The 23,296-nt window shown below is 40.9% G+C and overlaps 1 protein-coding gene across 1 annotated transcript in view; it reads right to left on the minus strand.

The window, feature by feature from the left end:
- The window catches only part of IST1 (IST1 factor associated with ESCRT-III), a 138,359-nt gene that overhangs the window by 22,619 nt on the left and 92,444 nt on the right, over window positions 1–23,296 (minus strand). The window contains exons 7-8 of the mRNA XM_069216798.1: window positions 17,751–17,948; window positions 169–282 (exon numbers count right to left, since the gene is read on the minus strand). Coding sequence (XP_069072899.1) covers window positions 169–282; window positions 17,751–17,948 — 312 coding nt within the window. The remainder of the gene's footprint in view (window positions 1–168; window positions 283–17,750; window positions 17,949–23,296) is intronic.

A 23,296-nucleotide genomic window follows, 5' to 3' on the forward strand; every position in this document is an offset into this window, starting at 1 on the left:
GTACAACCCGAGACATACTCGTTCCCCTAAGTTATGAAAACTTTGTTAGTACGGGAATGTTAGTGAGTAGTGGTAGAACACATTTGTGAAATATAAAGGATCCTTAGCCTTCCCTGAGCCCTGTTTCCGTTTCCTCTCTGCTGCATGATGGGAAGCTCAGGAACTTACAGACTCGTATGTTGGGGGATTGCTGGGGATCAGTGGCGCGCTTCCTCCCATCTGAGGTGGATGGAAGTTACCGAAGGGCTGGTAGATACCCACCGCTGGACCATTGAATGTGTCCTGTGGAAGGGAATTCACAAAGCATTGATATTCAGTACTTAAATATTTTAGGCATCTGGGACAAAAAATATTATATCATGCGCTAAAATGCACCCACATTTCAATTACTCCAAAATCAAGCATTAAAGTTGGGATTTCGAAGCTATATCCGTTTTCGCAACAATACTTGCAAAACAAATCAAAAGAGGAAACCCGAGGGTTTTCTAGTTTGTATAAATGTTCAAAATGCAGAGCTCTGCAACCAAACCGTTCAAAAGCCTACAATACTCGACAAACCCTTGGTGAGAGTTAGAAGGTTCTTAAAATGGGACGCCTTAAAAATGCACAATGCAGAACTACCTGGTCCTTCTTCATCTAAAGACATTCATGAAAAGCAAGTGATGACCAGCATTTGCAATGCAATAGGTCTCGCACATTTTGAACAAGTTAATTATCATCTTTAGACAACAGCGCTCACTAGCAAAAACAAAACAAGCATTTGCAATGCAATAGGTCTCGCAAATGTGAGAGTTAGAGGTATTGGCGTTGTAAAAGCATAACTGGACTTTTCTCGCCACATAAATTGGTCAACCCAGCTTCATAATTTGGTCCTCTCTGCCACATAATTTCAGTGGCCCTGCATATAACTAAAGCACTTCCATTTACCTTCTTCCTTTATCTGCAGCAAAAAGTGAAAATAGGGCCAAATATCGCAAAACCATTCCCTTTGACAGCTATCATTCTCGCAAATAAAAAAAGTAGATGGGTTATCAACTGCCCATTAAGGAGGATGTTGTGTGATGTAGGAATAAAAACGATGCCATCTAGTAATGAGCTGGATATCCAAAACTAAAAAACGAATACAAGATCAACAGGTGATCTTGAAAGCATGGGCGCACCAATGTAAAGATTAAAATGTCCAATTGTGGGATTCAAATGAATATCTTCACAAGGAGATTATGCTATTCCTGTGATCAGTGGCAAGACAGCAAGAATGTGGAAGAATTCCACCCCCTTTTAAAAACATGACGTATGCATGCCTTTCACAAATGAAAGCAAGCGGATTTTAAAAGGCAAGCCCCCGAATCAATGGAAGTGACTGACGTGACATGGCGTGGTTGGAAGCCCAAAGAGAGATTATAGAATGGGACGGAGCGCTTTGCACTCACCCATAAAAAGGAAAATAAATATGTCCAGTAGAGTACCAGGTAAAAGAGTTGCCCCACAACACAATGCAGTTGCCAGGCCCTGGAAAAAGAGGAAATATCATGACAAGAAGATGGGGAGCAACAGAGAAGGACGCGTAGAGCAGGCTACCAAGACGCTAACACTTAGCAGGCGCAAAAGATGTTGGATTGGAGGGGCAAGGAAGTACATTTTGAAAAATTAGAGAGTAAAAAGAGGTTAAGCAATGTCAGGGTACACAGAGCAAGGGGATGGGAAGGAAGGATTTGAAGGGGAAACAGCAGGGAGGATGCACGCAAAATAAATAAATAAAAAATAACACATGCACCCCCACCTCCATGGGGCGCATAGAGAGTAAAAAAGTATTTTCATAAATGTGAGCAGCGGAAGCGTACAATTCATCTAATGAAAAAGGTTTTAAGAAACTATGCCTCAGGTGAGGGGCAAACTTGAAGGGGAAAGGAGAATAACTGAAAAACAAACAAGTAAGTGATCTAGATAATAAAAGACAACCGGACAGACCGAAACCCCACTTAAATATTATCATTTTCCAAAGTAGGTCTTCAACAACAAACTGCTTAAAGCTGTCTGTAGACGAGATGTAATTACAACATATCTGATGAGTAACAAAAAAGAAAAAAAACTCCACCCGACACCTTATCACTTAAATACAATGATAACTGTGGTTGTGTTAAATTTAACCATAGTTAAGGCATATTTTTTCTGTAAATTGTAAGTTATTTAATTGACGTACATATCTGACGTCCATTTGAAAAACAATCCCTCAAATTGGAAAATTGAAGACACCATTACTTCCCCAAATAAGACTGGTCGGTATAAAAAGTGGTAGGTAAAGAGATAAGAGTATTTCATATAGATCCGTGTCACGTAATCTAGATGCGCTGTATTAACATTGAAAACCATTATAACAAAATATATATTTTTTTAAATACTTTGAAAGGAAGTTATTGAGTTTAATTACTACTTCTAAAGCAATACAGAAAGTGCAGCTCATGACGTTGTTTTAGAAAGTGCGTCATTTTGCTGTGACTTTTCATAACTGGGCTTGCAAAATTCTGATATTTAGATCAGTAATGCGAGTGTATAAGGGGTTCAAACTTTTCACTGCGGGTGCCACATCTAACAGGACACATGTGTCGCCCACATTAGCTATAAAGACAAACCGATCGTGACTATATTTCGGCAAATAACTATTTGCAGGCTAATTCGCACACAGTAGTTAAAACTCTTCCCTGGTGATCGCTGATGTGATGAATTTTATGTATAAATGCATGCGACTTGGGTGGGAATGCAGAATTTCAAAAAGATCTGCTCTGCCCACTAAATGGGCGCTTCGAATAAGCATTTCTACGCTTTTCCGTTACTCAAAAGGGGCTCACACTTCCACTTTTTTTCCTTACATGGGTGATGCTTTCCTTACAGTAGTGTCGGCCACAGGCTAGACTTATCAAACATAGTGGCCATATTTAAATTCTGAGTAACTTTTACGGGACTGACACTAAGATTTTTAAGAATGTCATCAAAATCCGTGAACTTAATTTCTGTGTGATTTCCCATACTTATCTAGTTTGCATTCAACAATTCAAGGAATAGGTTTGGTTGCTCTAAAAATAGTTTCTACAAATAGACTGCTACACATTTTGAAAGGGAACATGAATGTTCTAAACGGTCAAATAGTCCAGTTTGGTTTGTCTATAGCAACACATTGTATACGTATAGACGGATGGCCTGATCATCGTTCCTAGTTGACCGATCAGGTTACTAGGGGATTGTACTGGTAGAGGCTGCAGCTGTGGGAGTCTTTCCTCTATGTCTTTCATCCGGGTGGAACCCGCACATATTTCAGGTTTGGTCTCATCATTCACCGGGTAAGATCAAAACAGATGCTGGTCTTCACAGCTGGTAAATTGTGAAAGGAGTGGCAGGAAATCAAGCTTTGTGCCAGTGTGAAAAGCGCATCACAAGACTAAAAACGAGCATTTTCAATGAAACGGTGTTGCATTTGCTCGAGTTAAAGATATTACCGCTGTAAAATCCTAACTGGACTTTTCTTGCCACACTAATGAAAAGAAGAAAAAAAACCTCAGTGCGATAGAGCTGGGGTTTACATAGCGCGATCGCGCTGCATATTTTTTTCATTTGTGTGGCCGAGATCAGCGACGGGCACCGAATGAGCAGGAAACAATTTTAAAAAAGCATTTGGAATGAGATTCTCTTGTGTTTGCTCGAGTTAGAGCTCCTAGCATTGTAAATTACTGAGTGGACTTTTGTTGCCACACAGACTGAAAATAAAGAGAGCGAGGGCGAGCTGGCCCTGAAAAAGCCCCCCTCTGCTGTTGGTTTATGTTTACAGAGGGAGTTGGTGGGGAGGAGGGACTGAACAAGCACCCACACTGTTGAGGTGAAACAGACAAATGCCAAAAAAAAAGTCCCTTACAGAAGAGATAAACAGGACATAGCGCAATTACACAGTACTGTGTGCTGCTCCCAAAGTGAAAAAAGGCAGGACAAAGAGGCAGAACTGACCACTAGCAAGCAAGGATTTTTGAAGGACACTGCAACTAACAAATCAAAACGCTGGAACCCACTCTATTGTATACTTTACTATACAGCAGGCTGAATGCTAATGCTCAACCTAAAAATGAGTGGAAACTGAGAAAAGAAGACAAAATAAAATTAAGTTAGCTTTAAAAAAAAAAAAAAAAAAAAAAAAAAAAAAGTTGCAATTTTGTTTGTCCTGATGGGCAAGTTTTTGTGCCAGTCACAAGGTTTCTGTTTGCAGGGCACTAAAAATTATAACAAAATAGTACCTCAATCACGTTGGGAGCAGCGGACGGGCACTAATTGAGTTATATCAATTAGTGCTTGACCCCTGCTCCACACAGGGGAACGTGCCTTGACGAATTACGCGGCTGTAAAGAAGAGTGCTATGCAGGCCAACAAAGGGTGAGCGGCAGGCCCTTCACTGAACACAACAGTGAGATGCATGTGCTAGCGCATGCACTCGCAGGCTCGACCACAAAAATGGCTTTACACCATGCAAAGACAAAAACGCACTATACAGCACCTACCAACCCTTAATGCAAGAATAGGAACATGAACAACCTTTCCTGTCTCCACCAAAAGGTCGCCATGTTCAATCCCAGAAGAAATCTAGTACAAGATGTATTGAAAGACTGCCTAGAGCAAACATACAACTGAAGCACCAGACAAGGTGAAAGTGAATCCTTTGCCTTCCATGCAAAAAAAGCAAATCTAAGTATTTCTAAACTAAATGCCTCCTAAAGCAATGAAGGTGTATTACATTTTGTTGGTGAGAAATCATAGATATCGAATTTCCATAATTACTCTGGGTTTTCTTCCACCTCCTCGCCAGCGGGCTGGAAGTATATAAGAAATTGCCTTCTTTTAGGTAAAAGCAGCTACAGTACGTAATCCACTTCCTCCACCCCGCGTCACAGAGACAAAGATATATCCCAAACTACCAGTGCTGTGAAAGGTAGTAAATACCTGCTAAATTCATAACGGATGAAGGTCAACACCAAGCAACTGAAAGAGCTATCTGCCATCACAGTAAGGGCATGGGCCCACACAGCCGACAGTAATTTCCACCCTGAACTTGGGACCAAATCTCCTTTAAGGATGGTATGTGCTAGCAAGCAAGCATGTGCGAAGTTATTTCCCACTCTCCTCTCATTGTTCTTTGCTCCACAACACACATAAGCATTGCTACACATTTGCAGCGACATGGTATGGGCAGTCACAGCCACCCAAATCTCAACATTCACCGCATAAACCATACTGCATATCATCATACTTCCAACCAACTGGAATACCTTCTAAACTTAAGCTCCGTATGGCCACTTTGTTCACAATAAAAGAACAACTCTGATCACTACGTACAACACTGCACCTTTCTTACACAGGCCATTCTACAAACCAAGTCCCTTGCAATTAGGTACTACAAACAGAGGAGCATGTTACACGCCCACAAATCTCTTTAGTATTGTTAGGGGAATAAAGTGCTATATAAATGCATTACAACACAATCATATCATCCCTGGATTAGATTTTGAAAGTAAGATGCATCTGTGTGCAGTTAACGTGCTGCAACATCACAAGGGTATCATTCAGATGTGTAAAAGACAAAGCATACCAGTTCATGCCTTGCCCACTAAGCCCCTCCCTACACAATATTGCGGAGTCAAAAAGCTCCAAGGTCATTAGCACAACATATGAAGAACCTTGCCTGACAAACAGTGGCACAGTAAGTCATTTATTTAAGTCTTCATATAGCAAGAAGCAAGCACAGTAGGCTTCATGACTGTGACACACAAATATGTAAACAAAAACTATAAACTGTACATTAGCATAATGATATAAAAGACCCAGAACCATTACAAACTATACAATGGATACAGGTCAAAATACTCACTATTGAGCATCAAGGTTAATTTAAGTAAATGGGCAATGTGATGTGAAAATAAAAGTACGCGAAATTAACAGAATCCCAGTAGTCAATAAAAGGTGGTTTGTCAATGGGGGTGCGGAGCCGGAATAAAACAACATGATAATATTTGAGTAAAACATTAAGACAGAATCGGTACCCAACGGGACAGAGGGCAAATATTTAAAACACGAGGGTTCAGCTTAAGGAGACAAAGGGTGAGGGCAAACCCCAAGGCAAAGGGGTGGGCAGAAACGTGGGAAGGAGCAGGCGTAGAGTGGGGAAAAAGTGAACATTCGGTTGCTGATAGCCAGCATCAGACCAGGTGCAGTAGATTTGGGAAAGCAAAAACGGACTAGGCTGAAAAATGGCAAATACCACAAGTCATCTAAAGTGTTTTCGCAGATCAAGAGTGATGTAGCCAGACAGGATTCTTGGGGTAGCAAGTTCCAGATTTTGTGGGATTGGCCCAAGCTTTATTTTATTTTTTAAAGCAGGTGTATCTAGACACATACTATGTGTGATATGTAGTGGCCCCTGAGATTACTAGTTTTTCAGACTGGTACTTTGGGGGATTTAAGAGAAGAGTTTACACAGGATACAGGCCAATTTACAGTCGTGGTACCAATGGGAAACCACTAAAGTGAGATGAGGACTTTACAGCTGGAGACAAGATAGCTTACAAAATGAATAAGAGCTCGAGTGCAGCAACAGAGAAATGGGGAAACCCAGTAATTTCAGTATTCAAGTCTTGAAAGAGATAAATGTTGGCCACCATTTGGATGTCGGTCAATGAGATAAATTGAGGTCTTTAAGGAACCTGCGTTGAAAAGCTGGCATTCATAGCCATTATGATGTTATGCCATTGAAGTGAGAGCTCAAACAAAACACAGATCATAAAAAGTATTTACTGTTTCAGAGCTGTGAAATAGGCAAAGCATAATGAACTGATTCTAGGTCAATTACTGGAGTCAAATGTACTAGGACTGCAATAGATCTTGCAATAACCTACCTTGTGAAATAAAGATAAGAAATTCAGATAGTAAAAATACAAGTTACTCACCATAGTTGATCATATATAGGTATTCCTAAGTCCTCCATACCCAAGGAATATCCATCCACTAGGAAAGGAGGCTAAAGTGCCAAGAAGCCGCCACATAACAGACCAGAGAAGAGGTGAATAATAAACTAACATCTACAAGTGAAGGTGGGCTCAGTGAGGACTTATATCAGCACACCCACTTCCAGTGCTAATGTTTGCATCCGTGCACAGGTATGCTCTGCTTATGGACTCACACAGACTGATGGAGCTCCTGGGGCAGACAGCAGTCGGTCCCCATCAATACTTATGTTTGGGTCTAGAGGATTCCTGGCCTAATAACTTTGAATGCTGCGCAGCAAGACACCTGATTATGCTGTGATAGGCTCCTATTTTCAGATAAATGGTGCACCAATCGTAGCATGAATCTTCATAAGATCTTCTGGTTTTTGGTGATGGAAAGAATTTCTAAAAGAAAATGTTTGTGCGATATGGAAGACCTCGGCAGAAAGGACACCTTAATCTGTACAAACATATACAGTTCTACAAATAGGAGACTGAAATCTCACTAACATAAGGAAATGAGCATCAACACAAAAAATGCAACATTTCATGCCAAAACTTTAACATCAGTGGAGACTAAAATATACAGATCTCAGCAGAAGGTGTTTTATTGTTTTAAAACTTCTCTCAACTTTCTCTAAATAGACGTCTTAACCGTTTCAGTTCTTCCTTTTGGCTTGTTCAAGCGTGTATTACATATAGGTGGTCATTCCAACCCTGGCGGTCCATGACCGCCGGGTTGGAGGACCGCGGGAGCACCGCCGACAGGCCGGCGGTGCTCCAATGGGCATTCCGACGCGGTCGGACCGGCAACACTGGCGGGCTCCCGCCAGTGTACTGCCGCCCATTGGAATCCTCCAAGGCGGCGCAGCTAGCTGCGCCGCCGAGGGGATTCCGACCCCCCCTACCGCCATCCAGTTCCCGCCGGTCCGCCCGCCGGGAACCGGATGGCGGTAGGGGGGGGTCGCGGGGCCCCTGGGGGCCCCTGCAGTGCCCATGCCACTGGCATGGGCACTGCAGGGGCCCCCGTAAGAGGGCCCCTAAATGTATTTCAATGTCTGCTGCGCAGACAGTGAAATACGCGACGGGTGCAACTGCACCCGTCGCACAGCTTCCACTCCGCCGGCTCGATTCCGAGCCGGCTTCATCGTGGAAGCCTCTTTCCCGCTGGGCTGGCGGGCGGCCTGAAGGCGGCCGCCCGCCAGCCCAGCGGGAAAGTCAGAATTACCGCCGCGGTCTTTCGACCGCGGAACGGTAACCTGACGGCAGGACTTTGGCGGGCGGCCTCCGCCGCCCGCCAAGGTCCGAATGAGGGCCATAGTGTGCATCAACTCCCTTTGCTTATCTGACAGGCAGAAATTTGAGGTTGCATTCGTGCAACTGAACAAACAGGGCCATTGGCAGGACTAAATTAAGCTCCCTACGAGGCATGTTTTAAGGTGAACATCTTTTCAGTCCCTTGCAAGAAACATAAGTCATGACATAAAATACCCAAGTGAGGAATTTATTGTCAGCAATGATAGCTAGCAGATGGGCCCAAACAGAGCCAGACTGGAGTCCAGGATTAGTTTGAGGAATTAACTATGGCAAGACGATTTCTTCACCAGTCAAGGGATTATCTTATACAGAATCCTTTCTGCTTCCTGGCATCCTAGGCTAGGCCTCTACATGGGTCCGCATACAGGCCTCAGGGAATTTGAAAAACCCATTTTGCATGGGAGCTTGACTGTGAATTGAAGGAAGTTTGGGTGCCATTATGGGTCCCCTCTTTGTTTCCAAATAAGAGATATAGTTCTCTGTGGTAGTGTCAAAGGAAATGGTACAGACAAATGCAAAAGAGTGGAGTACTATATTTTCCTTACCAACTAGGAAGCTGTAAGAATCACCGTCAAATACTAGTTTCTGAATTTCCACCATTTACATTTAAAGATATGAGCGGACAAGAGTTCATCAATGTCTTGTAGCAGGCTTATTGAAGGGACAATCTTGAAGGGTGTAGGGTGTGAATTACTGGATGTGCAGATTCTGCATTTGATGTCTTTGTGGAAAACAGGCTTACTAATTGTTCTTCCCTGGTGCCAAACAAACGTGGTAGTATGCAATAATGCAGCATTTATTCTTGTTCTCCAGAGCACAGGTTGCTTGGACTCGTGGTATATTTTAAACCATCTATTTTAGCATATGACAAAATGCCCTAGAATAAAGGTGGACCAATTCTGGACATTTCCCTTATTCTAGGTCACTTCTGCTTCCTGACATAAAACATGCAAGTCATATTGTAAGTCTGTATTAGAATGGACTTCTACTGAAGAACTTGAAGAAACTTATGGCGAGCTAACTACTGATCTCTATTGTAACACATGTATGTGGTAAAGAGAATCTTGAGGAGTCCATCAACCTTGTGTTGAGAGATGGTTCAAATGTGCTCCCACCCTTTGAGAGAAGCATCTCTCAGGAGTACGTTTTGGTGAACTGTAAGGCACAGGAAGGAACACCAAATTAGAACTGCCCTCTTCATCCAAGTCAGAGAATGAGACGCGTGGGTGGAAACTGATCTTGTTGCCTCTGAATGCCTGAAATGAAGGCCTGCTGAGCATTAAGCTACTGCAGCAGTGATTTTATTGGAAGGCACACTAATGAGGGATTGGGAAGATAAAAGAAGGTATGAGGCACAGATGGGAGGCCACTTGCCTCATTGATTTCATGACCTGCAGCAGTTCCAGAATCATCTTCTGTAACTCAAATCATCTCTTTGGCAAGGGGTAAAACTTAATAAGCTGATAGCTTTAAAAAACGGACCTCACATCTGCAGGACCAACAACGATTTTCAGTAATTGATTGAGAAACCAAGATAGAGGAGCAGGTCATGTGCATGCTGGTCTCTGACAGAGCTTTTACAACCCACTTAACTAAACAGAGATAGATGTGGAAGCCTGCTAGTCTTGACAACAGAGATGGGTTGCCACAACTACCAGGCATTCAGTAAGCTGTCTGTGCAGACTTCATACAGAAAGGCAGGATACTGGGTGTACACCTCAGAGACTGACTAAAACACTGGTTATGCACAGGTTTATGCAAATCCTGCATCCTGAAAGTATATCAGAACCATAACATCGCTTTGGGAGAGGAAGGGAGGGATGAACAAAGGAAAAAATATTTATTTTTTCTTCACCAATGTATTTGTTAAGGTTCAAGAGATGTAATTGGGGCCTTTTCTTGTCTTGCTCTTTCACAAGGAAAGATCTTGAATACACTTTTCCAAATTTGATGTTACAAAGGAACCTCTTTTATTACTCCTTTCACAAAAAGGTTCCCACAGTAGCAGGGCAAGATTTCAAGATGGTGGTATGACAGTCAATGAAATTTGAAAGAACCAAAGCTAAACTAGTAGAACAACAAAGTTTCCATAACACCTATGTGTATTTGATAGTCTCTCGTTAGAGAAGCAATAAATGTACCTTGGCTCCTTCCCGTATGTGGGGAGATGAAGCACTAAACTGACTCAGGCCAAAACTGGTGCTGCTGGCTGTGCTGAAATGTCTCTTTGTTCCAGTGACTTGAACTGGTAGTAAAGCTAGAGGTCTTCATAGATCCTGAATTGCTTCAGTTTCCTTTATCGTACTTTAGGTGATCTCATCCATGTGACATCTGAACAAGGATGATGCACTGAAGGGTAAATTGAAGATTCTAATTTGAGCATCAGCTTAAGATGTCCAATAATGTCTCTGAAAAGCCACACCATGCAACAACTGCTTTGCTGCAACACCAGTCACACCATCTGAATCTTGAATAAGGAAATTCTTGAACCTTTAGTCAGTAGGGACAGTGCCTGGATTTGTTTGTCCTCTTGTAAATATTCAAGGAACACTTCTATTGAGTCACTAGACAAGATCAGCATAGCTCAAAATGCAAGTTACACTAGGTGTTCTAATTGAGACTGCACCAGAAATACACCTTACCCTCCATAGAATCAATCCCAACTTCGGTTTTAATCAGAAACCTGAGGCGACTTAACACTATAGAAATAATCACAGATAGACAACTGCAATGGCTCATTTGATTTTAGGAACCCGTAAAAGAAAATGACCTGCTGATTAACTGGTTAAACAGATGAAAACGTGGGGAACTCTCTCATGTCACTAATGGCCTTATGCACCAGCCATATGGATTGGATTTGAATACCAGGTGCTGTTAAATAGGAAACAGACGTAATGAGGATACTTCAAGTGTACCAAAGTGCCATCAGGGTATTCCCAGAATGATTTGGGCATCTGCATTATCAAGGTACTTTATGCAACCATAGCAGCTATACGAAGTAAGTTGGAGCCAACCACTAAGGCATAGAGGACCTGTTTCAGGGGCCATGCTTTTTACCCACGAACCAATGGAAACTGCTTTAGTGGACACAGTTGCCAAAATAAGGGATTATCCTGTTCCAGAAGGTCCTGAGCTGCAATTGCAAATCACCATGGATTTAACATTCCCTTGCCAAATACTTATCCATGTTTAGTAAATCTGGGGAAGACAAGAGACCATTAAGATGCAATTCCTAATAAGGAATGTCCTGTGGAACTCATTCCTATTCTTCTAGTGCCCCCACCCCAATGTATATCACATAATAACATCAAATTGCCAAGAACATTGCCTACAAGAAAGAAGTTTGCATCAGTCTACTGATGATTCGGTAAAGATATTCTCATACCGTCAATTAAGTTGCTGCACTTTTCTTCTTTTAAAATAGCTCATTAGCTTCTGAACCTCGAACCTCTCATCGCCAAACCTGGCCAGTGAAGACCACTCAGGTCCAATAGTTCCCACAATGCAAGGAGGACAAGCATTCAAGGGACCATAGCAGACGATGTCAAGACTGGATCTAACCATTATCACAGGTGATTAGTACATACTCTGTAAGGCTTGTTTTGAGAAAAGCAGAGTACACAGCAGCACAAAGTGCCATCTGTCTTTCTGAGATAACAATCGAGCTCATTTTAAAACAATGCAGGCAAACAGATACATCATCCATATATTTATGTACTGGTACTTATACGGGAAAACCCCACCTACGACGCAAAAGTGTGCTGTACATGATGCGAGGGGTTAGGAGACTACCTACAAGAGTGTGTACATCAAATGGGTTTTTACAAATACATTTTAAACAAGTTATATTTTTAGGCAAAGGGAGATTAAGTGATCTGCCCAGAATCGCACGGTTTTGAGCCAAGCACACAGTCCTAGCGGGGCCCTTAAGTTCCAAAGGCACCAGTTCCATCCACAAAGCCATATCTCCTCCCATTATGGACCATTGGTAAGGGGTATAGACACCTGTAGTCACCATCTTAATCTGACAACTTTCCACCACACAATGAACAGTATTTAAAGAATTCCAAGCCTCTTGGCAGAAAAAGTCTGACCACAATCTCATCTTCAAAAAGCACTGCCACACAGCTTTTCCTTAGCAAAACAGTCAATGAGGTATCTAAAAATCAAAAGTGGTTGGAAAATAAAACACTGCAGAAATGAGAAACGTGGTGTAAAACAACAAAATTGTGTTCCTTGGTCCTTTTCTGACAGAGAGAAGAAAAACACAGAAGATAAATGTCTCCTCGTGCTGAGAGCTCTGAGCCAATGTAAGCACTACTCATTAAAGTACAGAAAACCTACCAGGATTCACCATTTTGTTCTACAGCAGCTTTAGTTCAGAATATTGTTTTCTTTACTTTCCGATTAGTAATTCATACTTTTAAAATGAAAGGAGGAAGCGAGTGTTCATTTATTGGAAAAATGCTTAAAAATATTTTGTGGGTTACCAAAGTCCACACTGGCAACTATGGATTATTCTACATAATCCAGGGAGAATCCCATTCCTTGCTGTAGAACCCTGCGTTCCCTGGACATCAGGGGAGACCATCTACTTGACATACACATCATCTTTTCAGCGTCTTAAAACCAGTTTGTTACATACAGGACTTCTTGTTAAGGTTAAGAGCGTGAGGTGACCTATCTCAACATAACATTTTGCCAAAGTATATGAAACAAGAGAAGAAAGATCATTCAGCATCTGTCAAAGAGAACAACTCATGCTGTGGCCACAATTGGGTTGAATTACTAGTAGCGGCCCAAGTCACAAATGTTACTGTTCAATTTCTTAACATTATTGGGGACTCACAGGTTGGTTGGTGAGGGACTTGAGTCTTCAACTGAATTTCAGCTTTAGATATTTTCAATTCTATTATCACAAAGTTTTTGCACAGCTATTCCTGCAATCTCATTTATTGGCAATGATTTGTCATTGCTTTACACATGTTCAATTATTTTGTGTATGTTATTTTATTTCGCTTTAGGACAATTACCTGGCTTTCTGGGCTACTTGGGGGCTCGGTTCTATCAGCCTTCAAAGTTTCCTCTGGGCTATGTTTTATCATTATGTGGGTAGTCCCAAAAGACGGTACACACCCTGATATTCTGATTCCAGGACAGTCTGGCCTACGCTGCCAAGGCTCTGCAGACCTGACTATAGCCTCCCCTGTAAGGCACCTGTTATGGGGCAAACGGGAAGCACATTAGGTATATTGCAAAGGTGTACCCTTTTATGTGCCCCCTGGAAGAGCAGAAGGCACCAAGTTGCTATGTGGGTCACAAATGTTTTTTAACACAAACTTTTTTAGAAATAAATTATCATTTCAAGCCATCTTCCAGCACGGGCTACACAGAAAATTAGATACTGCCACTTTAAGATGCCAGGCTTGCGGGATCTAGATTGGCCTACACCACCTGAGACATCGACCATACTCTTCTATAACCTATGCAATTCTGCTTAAAAAAAGTGGACTAATCTTTATGTTCACCAGGACAGACATCAGAAATGGTTTAGTACTAAACAGAGTTGTTCCCCATCAGAAAGCATCTCCAGGCCTGCTTGAAAGATAGCATTTAAATAAACAACAAATAAAAGTAAATATTCATCTTGTGAGGCTTAGATAAGCACCTTCAGTAGCGCATGAGACAAAGTTCTTTTAAATACCTTAGTCTTGCCTCTGTAACAGTCAAATCATACAGTAGCATTCAGTGATAACTGGGCAGGTATCTCCAATAAATCCACTCGCACAAGAACAGGGCGATTGAAAATAAACTTGGAAAGAAAAAGCTGAAATATCATGCATTACACAAATACATACTGAAATTATGAAATTCTTTATGTTCTGAAAGGGTTACTCCGATGCTACTGCTAAGGACATAGCCTTCCACAAACTTTGATATGATGGAAAAGTGAAGGCACCGTTTTTCAAGACAGATGGAAATACATAAATAATTTTCTTTATAGAATGCAGGATATTAGGAAAGCTAGAAGAAATCAGCTTTCAGAATGGAGACAATTTTCATACAAATTACTGCATATGTATGTGGTGGTATTTGTATTACAAAAATCAAACAGCAAAGCAACAGAACAGTGAACATGATGCATGGTCATTTATAATAAGATAGGTTGATCTAGACTGTGAGTGAGTACTGCATTTTTGAAAGACGAGTTTTCAGTTACTTTCAGAATTCAAGGAATCTAGAAGCCATTGTGAGGATGAAGGGGATGATGCTCCAGATCTTGGGACTATAAATGTAGAAGGCCTGCATTCCGATCTTTCCTATTCTGCATGTCACCTTCACACTGGTTATTTCCTGGCGTCAAGTTTGGCACTTAATTTATTTCATTTTAGTATTGAAAATCACTGTTGTGGGGTTTCGGTCCGATTATTGCATTGCAATGTTATGTACAACAACTTTACTGCACAAGATGCAATAAAGAATGTTATGAAAAAATATTTTACAAATCACATCAAATGGAAGTTTCTTTTAAAGATCTTTTTTGATATTGCTGCAAGGTTGAACTTTACAGCAATATAATTGCAGGACAAATTAACATATGAAATCCTCTACACTTTGGTGGACAAAAAAATACCCTGTCTCCTAGCAGTTTTAGTGCTAATTTGACAATGCTTGGATTTAGCCAGCTGTTTCAAGGATATTCTTGATGATGCTGTAGCTGGTTCAAAATGTGTGTAGATGGCAGGCTTTGACACCCTGTGCTGAAGACAACGTGCACTTCATGTGATTCTTCGACTTGAGGAATGCTTTGATGGAGAAAAATTAATGCAATACTTCAAAAGGTGAGGACTATTCTTTCAGCATTGAAAAGTAACACAAAACTGAGGCCATCAGTGAGGATGGTCTCAACACTGGAGTGCGAGATAAAAAATCCAATAAAGAGAAAATGGATTACTAAATACTGCTTTTCAATAGTGTACCGCAGACCAACTAGAAGTCTGCTAATTATCTGAGTGGTTATCATGCAATGAATATTCAATTGGAAATTTTCTTCTCTACTGTTTTCCTTCAATGACTCCAAGATCGAAAAGGACTCCAAAATAAAGTCCATGCAAAACAAAAATTATATCTTCATTGCTCTAGACTGGCACAGTTATTGGTGTTAATCAGACCTCTTCACACAAGCATAGATGAAGCTTCCTTACAGGCAGGATCCTATATCCAGGAATTCAGGCAAGTATCTCCTACCGAGCCTTTCACATGGAGGTTACGAGCCTGTCTCCTGGGTACTTATATGATAGACAGATGACTCAATTAAAGTAATATCATGTAGGAGGTGATTCACGCTTCCAATACAAGTTCCTATCTTTCAGGTGGAAAACATTCCTCTTCTGGTGTCTGAGGATGCACATGACCCAATGATGTGCCAAGCTAAAACTACCTTATCTACTTCATTTGTTACACTCAGGCCTCCAGTTTTAGTAGTATAAAAAGTACATTTGACTGCTATCAGAGCCTATTGAATGCACCCTTCATAGACACCCTTTTACAGGTTTGCAGTAAAATAAATGGACTAGAATGAAAAACCTCCATAGAAAAATACAATTTGGAAAACGCCTCCAAGAGAATAATAGTAAATATAAAAGCAGGGTTTGCAAAGAAATTAACAGGAATTTAGAGATGGTTCTTTTTTCAGGAAAGTGAATTGTGTTTTGTGGAAGTTAGTACCCTCGTTTGAACCCACATACAAGTCCGACCTCAAGCATTTATAGTGGACAATGGCTTCATTGGTAACTGTAACTCCAGCAATAAGAGTGAATGTGCTACTAGTTCTTTTATGGATGAGCTATATATAGTCTGCCACCTGGTGAAAGAACTAAGAACACTGCCTGCCTTTTCCACAAAATATTTTTTCACACTACCATATTTTTCATACAATTTCACTCCCCGGTTTTGGTCTTCCAATCCAACATATCCATCAAAAAGATCTCTTAGCGTACTAGATGTTTAGAGTCCTCCAAAATAATACATAGATAAGACTTGGGAAATTTGAAAGTCAAAAAAACATACAGAGTTGTTCACACTAGATAACTTCAACTAAGCAGGCCTCAGCTTCACGGGTAGTCATTTGCAATATAACTTGCTCTTAAAAAGAGAAATGTCTGTCAGGTAAACCAACAGCACGTTCCACCCAGGGTAAGGAAGCTACTGCTGCTCTTAGAAAATGTTCAAATCCCAGAAAGGTTCGGACCTTGAAATCAGTAGACATATTGCAAGAAATTATTGTTTGGATTGCAAATTCTAGAACAGATACACTTGTGGGTTAGGTCTCTCTGCATAATCTATTTGTATTAACAATAGAATTTACTAAATTTTTGGTTCCATGCCCCAGAGCTTACTACTTTAATGCACTGGTCATAATTAACATGATGGAGAAGGAAAACCTATGATAAAAGCCAGTTTTCTCACATGTATTCTCTCTGAATTAAAAAAAACAACCCCTAATCCCCCTGCCCCACCCCCTCCTCCCAATTCACAAACCTAACCCAAATGGTAGTCAACACAGATTCTTTATTTCTTCAATATGTCATTCAAAAACTACCTTACTGACTGTCCAGGGCATAGTGGAGCAGGACAGGTCAATCAGTAAGATCCTAATTTTAAAATGCTGTCTAGGAAAGTGTTTTCTGGGAAATGTACTCTGTCATTAGTGATTAGATGTGAACTGGCTACATTAATAATTATGCTGTTAATAGGTATAGTTTAAAGTATTTTAAATTTGAAAATATATACTTGAGTTCCTGCTGGGATTGGCTGCAACAACGTGACCTTTTCAAAGTGAAAATTAAATAACACTAAGTATTTTTTGCAATATGTACATGAGCAATATCAAGCATAACATTTGAATAGAAAGTGACAAAAGTCAAGGAAGGTGCCAACAAGACAATGGTTTGAGGAGGAAATGTCTCTCAGCTGAGGTTTGCTGCTCTTCTCAAATCATTGTCCCACAGGCGAAAGGCAAGGTCTTGTGCCACTGAAATGCCAATACATTCTGCTAAATCTGCCTAGAGCAAAATATGGATATTTCACTCACTTAATGAAAAAATTGTCTGAGCTTATTTTTTGCAGAGATATTCTACTATTGATGTGCATCAGAGAGGATCCCATCATAGAGGAATTATTTGTATTTATACAGGGCATTACTCTGCGTGTATGTAAGAATAGGGATGAGGCCATCGTAGATCCACAATAATGAAGGCTACTGCCAAGTAATCAGACAAACACTGCTGACACATTTGCAAGATTACTGTAAACTATGGAGGACAGAAAAATCATGGACAACATATGTACATGCACCAGAACGAAGATAGAGCATCCTCAGTCTTCCAGTAGCTAACAAGAAAAACAATCACTTACTGGGCCCTGAGGTGCAGGGTACGAAAATGGGGGGCTTGTTGGCATTGGCACTGCTCCTGGTGGGCCTCCAAAGGGCACTGTGAAGCCGCCGCCACCGCCTCCTCCTCCTCCCGGACCGCCTTTCTTGACATCGTCAGTAAATCCAATATCAAGTCCAACATCAATAAGATCAGACTCCTCTCCCTTGGGAGCTTCAGCCTAAAGAGGGAATACATTTGTAATATTTGATGTGTGAACATAGTCAGAATACACAGTGCAACAAGGTAGTAAAAGAGAAAGGACCGTGAGTAGGTGGCAGTTGTTTCATCTACACAGTCATTCAAAAAATGGACATCTAAGTAGGGGCAAAATGTAGACCTTAAAGCTGACAGATAGGCAGATAGCAGGTAAATATTACATCTTTGATACATGGGATCAGAGACAGTAACTTAGGAGAAAAAAACGCACATTAAAACTGTACGACAGGAGGACCAGGAAATGGGGCACACAATAGATGTAAATTCCACTACTTGTTTTCTTGTGCTTTCCTGTCCATCAACTGCTCAGTGTTAAATGCATCTATCACTGTACAGCGGATAAACCAGAAAAACTGAAACAGGGGGAAGATACATCTGGCAACAAAACTATCATGTAAATAGCCGAATGGTATCTTCCAACTTGTAATCTTATTCGGTCTATTTTCATTAAATTAGAACATCTCAGATCCAGGAATACAGTTTAAAAAAAAAAAACATGTTTTCAAATTAAAGCATAATTTTTCTGTGTTTGTATTTTCAAAATAGAATACAATTAACCCATTGGTCATAATAAAGTAAAAATAAAAAAATAAAAAAGACCCCAGAAAAGCGCTTATCAGACAATGAAACCAGCAAATGGTTCTCCTACGGGCAGACACTACAAGAGAAAATAATGACTGCACTTTCAACAACTGTGTCAGCCCCTCCTCCCAAGATCCCATCATCCATAGCAGGAATGCAGCATATTTTTGAAGCTCAGATTGATAAAGCATTTAAGACATGCTTCAAAACGTTGTTACTGATCCAAGGGGAAGTGGGTGGCAAGAGTATAAACTGCCAACATGGAAAGCCAAACTTATGTAACTGGTCACCTTTTCTTTCTGCATCACTGGATGCTTTTCTATTTAAAAAAGGCAAAACAGAATAACAAGTTTAACCAAACATCAGTAGCGTAGAAGCAGAGGCAATGAGGGGAACATTAACCCAACACATTATTCAGAGGACACCAACTCTCATGGACCCTCCTTTAAAGGTGATCAGATTTACCTAGTAGTAAAATACCTCCATGGTAAAGCTGTTACAACACCTAGAGTTTAGACCTGAGGGCTGTTTTAATGCCCTAGTTACCAAGGTAAGAAAGAAGGATAACTTTTGGAACTGGTTAGCTCATTCAAATTCCACACACACCCCCCTTCCAGAGAAATATTCTGGATAACACTTGAGTTTAAGGATTTAAGAATGTAGAATTTGATTTGTACATTAGTACTGGAGACACCCTTTAAAGGACTTCAAACACATTGCGATTATTTCACAAAAGGAGCTGTAGCAATCCGCATCTTGTACAGAGTTTGTTTAGGACTTTAAATCACATAAATGTATTGAGGTATTGCCAGTAGCACAGAAGTGAATTTATATTTATAGTGAAAGCACAATTGTAACATGTATTCATTATGTTACAGTTGAATAACTATGTACATTGGGAATCATTCAGCCCACAGACTTCATTTAAGATTCACTGAATATAGTTATCTAAATAGGAATTTGTATTATCATTCAGATTGTTTAGTTAATCTACTAGAAATGTGTTGTTTGTCTTTCAGCTCTAGGAAGTAAGAGCTTTCCTCGGCTGAAGAGAGGTAGTTACAAGGTATATCATGTGTCACACAGAAATAGTGACATCAATATCACTTCTTTTGCAGTGCAAGTTGTCCCAGCAAAAAAGACAGGAGAAGCAAAGATACATTGGATCTCTTTCTCTCGTCTTTCCTTGATCTACTGCTGAACAGTATAAATATCTTTTACTGGGTCATCAGTGGACTCCGGTCTGGATACTAGCATCGCTCCTGTTGCACCTGATTATCAGGGAACTTCAACCCTAACATAAGGTTCTTTTGAGTCTATGTGTACTGCTCAGCGAAGGTAGGGACAGATCTCCAGATGGTGGCCCGGCAAATACCTGTAATAGGGACTTGGGCCTTGTGGAGTGGTCCGTGGCACTTCCAGTCTTTTAGCAGGGTATGAAGTAAGAGATTCTATATCTAAATTAGGATATTTTTGAATAGGTCAATCCTTGTGAACAGCACCACGATTTAAAACGAGCTGCTTGGAACTTTCTTCACATTCAGTGTGAGCAAGGATCTTTGTCTCAGAATGGTGGTATATAGAAAGAAGCCCACAAAAAATAGTTTAATTGATGTACATTACGTAGATAACTTCAGAAAGATTAAAAGATGGGTTTCAGATAAACATTCTTACAGTGAACCACTGTATAAGGTTGTTGGTTGTGTTTAGCTGGAGCCCACTCAAGCTTCAGATAAGTTATACAAACTTTACAAGTCAGTTTATGCAGATCTACAATGGGCATATGATCAATATATGTTAAAGTTTCAATACTTTTTTATTTAAAGATGTTAAGTACTAAATGAAATAACATAATTAAGGCACAACTACAAACCAATCATTCAACTTCCTAAGAGCCAGTTCCCGCCCACCCCTCCACAAAAAGGGAAACCCTAACTAGAGTGTCTACCCTTCTTCACATCCTTTCCAGACACATTGTTATATTTCAGCAGTTCCTATTCTGATGCTGTAGTCTAATCAATTTGATTCTCACAGCAAACATCCGTTGAACCAAAGCTTTGGGAAGGGCATCTATCCAAAATCCTGTTTGATCAACTGCAAACCAGGGCCAGAGTTTGAGAAACACCAATTGTTGGTCTTGGGTTTTGTGTGCCAGCTTCCCATGGGCTGGCACATGCCATACTTCCCATGGGCTGGCACATGCCATACTTCCTGCAACCTGAGACCCATTGCCAAAGCCCAGTCTTTCCTGTTATGATAATATCTCATGTTTCGCTGGAAGGAGACAGTTGGAGATGGTCTAGCCCTTTATACAGCACCTATGCTTTCTGAGGCACATCTCAGTAGAACCACCTCTGGGCACTGGTCAACGTCTCTCCCTGTGAGCGGAGCTATATCTTCTAGCAACTGTCACTAAAACCCTGCCAGTTTCATAAGTGCTGCCTTACCACACCGCCTCCAACATCAGATGGGTTTCCTATGGTCCATTTTATATAATCTGGTGGCTGCGTAATCCCACTTGGAAATAACTTTATTTAACACCTGCAACCCATGGGCATGCCTGGAAAAAATGATTTTCCCTTGAAAGATCTCCTTCTACGATTCCATATCCAAAGATACCACCAACTCCTTCTCCCTCTGGTGCTGGGATAGGTATTTGTCTTTGATAATCTGTTTGTTTGGGTCTCACAAATAATGAAGACCAGATGTGATGTGGATTTAAGAACCTTCTTGAATAGTGTAAGCTCACTGGGAGCCCCAGATTTGACCGTCGGTAGCAGCATCCAGTGTCTTAGATGTTGGTATTGGAAGCATTCTGTTTTAAGGAGTGTAAAGTAGTGTTTCACGTTGGTGAATATTTTAATGGACTTATTACATACAACATCCTGTAGCCGAAATCACTCAACCTACTGCTAAGCTTTGAATGTCCTTCTTCGAAGCTCTGGACAGAAGCCAGTTTTACACCTGTCAATCTGTTTTTAAGGAAACATTGATCCAAGACCTTCAGGGTTACTCCTGTACCGGGGAAGCATACAGCCTGTATACCACCTGTGCTTTGGGCACTCAAAGTAACTTGCCCCTAAGGCTGTTTTGCTACATTCTGGTCTAAAAAGTGCCAGGGTTGTTTTTTTCTCCGCATTGCCATTCTATCATAAATTGAAACTCGGACACTTGATAACGCAAGGAGGAAGGTTATCCCCAACTCTTCCTTTCTTGGATGTTTGGTGCACTGTTTCCAGCTAGCACTTCCGCTTCATCTCCCAGATCAATGTTTTTCGTAGGTCTTGAAAGCACTCAATATCTTTGGGCTCTAATGTGAGTAGCACGGCCTCGAACATGTAAAGGATTTTCAGCAGCAATGTTAACTTCAGGGCCGCTATATGGCTCACACAAAGAGCATGCAAGTGTGCCAGGATGATAGTCCCATTTTAACCACTCACTGCACACCTGAAAGACCCTCAGTTGCACACATACACAAAATTGGGTAAATTACATTCCAAAATAATGGATTCACTCAGTAGTAAACTGAAAGGGATTATGCACCTTCAACTCCTCCTGCAGATGGGTCCCATCAGTCAGCAACAGTCCTGATTTATTGACATTGTTTTGAAGGATGAATATTTAGTTCCAAAAACATATCCCTGGGGACTGAATGAGAGATGTCAACACCACAAGGATTTAGTTGATGAAGACAGTGGAATTGAAGATACCTTGATAATCATGGTGGTGGGATTGGCCCTAATCTTTTGTACTACTGGAGAAAAATCAGAGTACAGAGGAAGAAGCCTTGTCTAAAGACAGCAGAATTGCTCTGGTACTCCTCCACCTCACAATGCAAGTAACATATGTGTTCTTTCATTTTATTCCCTGAATTAAGACTTTGTATAAGGCCCGCCAGGTCTGCAAGAATCAATGAGGGTAGTGCATGGTACAGTCCACTAGTCAGGACCTTTGTAAAAACATCAAGATTCAGGACTGTGATGGAGTGGTAAAAGGAGCATTGCATAGGGTTTTTTCTAGGCGTATGAACAGGAGGACTGTTATTTCCTTCAAAGAAGAGGTCAGTTAGAGTCTTATTAAACCTGTTAGCTAACTATATCAGGAGTTGAGTCAACTGAGGGGTGAAGGCTGTATAGACAGCAGTAGTGAATAAGCCTGGCCCCAGGATTTAGCTGGTTTCAGGCTAAGAGCATCTTCTGTTTAGATATCCAAATGTTTAGGAAGTCTGCGTTAGCCTTACACATCAACAGTCTAATTAGTGCTGTCTAACACAGCTATTAAAGCTCTCCGTAGTGTACAGTGACTGCCAGAAATCTTGAAAGCATTTCATTTTTTTCATTTCTACAAAACGGCAGACCACTCTTTTGTTCTTCACCTCAAGCATAAGTCTACAGCTAGCCATGCTCGCAGGTTTGTTGCCAACATCTTACTCGTCTTATTTCCCACTCTATGAAACTTTGCGGCAGAAAAAAACGCACATCTACAAATAATGATAGCCCTGCTAAGGGGGTCACTTTAGTGATGTGAAAGGCAGGTAAGAAAACTGGGGTCATCTGCATGATGGGATCTAGTTCCCTGCCGAGCTGTTACATCATTTAGGCTTCCAACCCGTCTACTGTTCCACTTACAGGACAGCTTAGTTCTAACTGGTACCAGGAGTGCTCTCTTACCTTTTGCCTCAGAAGTACTGAACCCCCGTATATCAGATAAGAGTCCTGGTCATTGTCA

The sequence above is a fragment of the Pleurodeles waltl genome, chromosome 12 (genome assembly GCF_031143425.1).
Source record: "Pleurodeles waltl isolate 20211129_DDA chromosome 12, aPleWal1.hap1.20221129, whole genome shotgun sequence".
NCBI classification, from domain to species: domain Eukaryota; kingdom Metazoa; phylum Chordata; class Amphibia; order Caudata; family Salamandridae; genus Pleurodeles; species Pleurodeles waltl.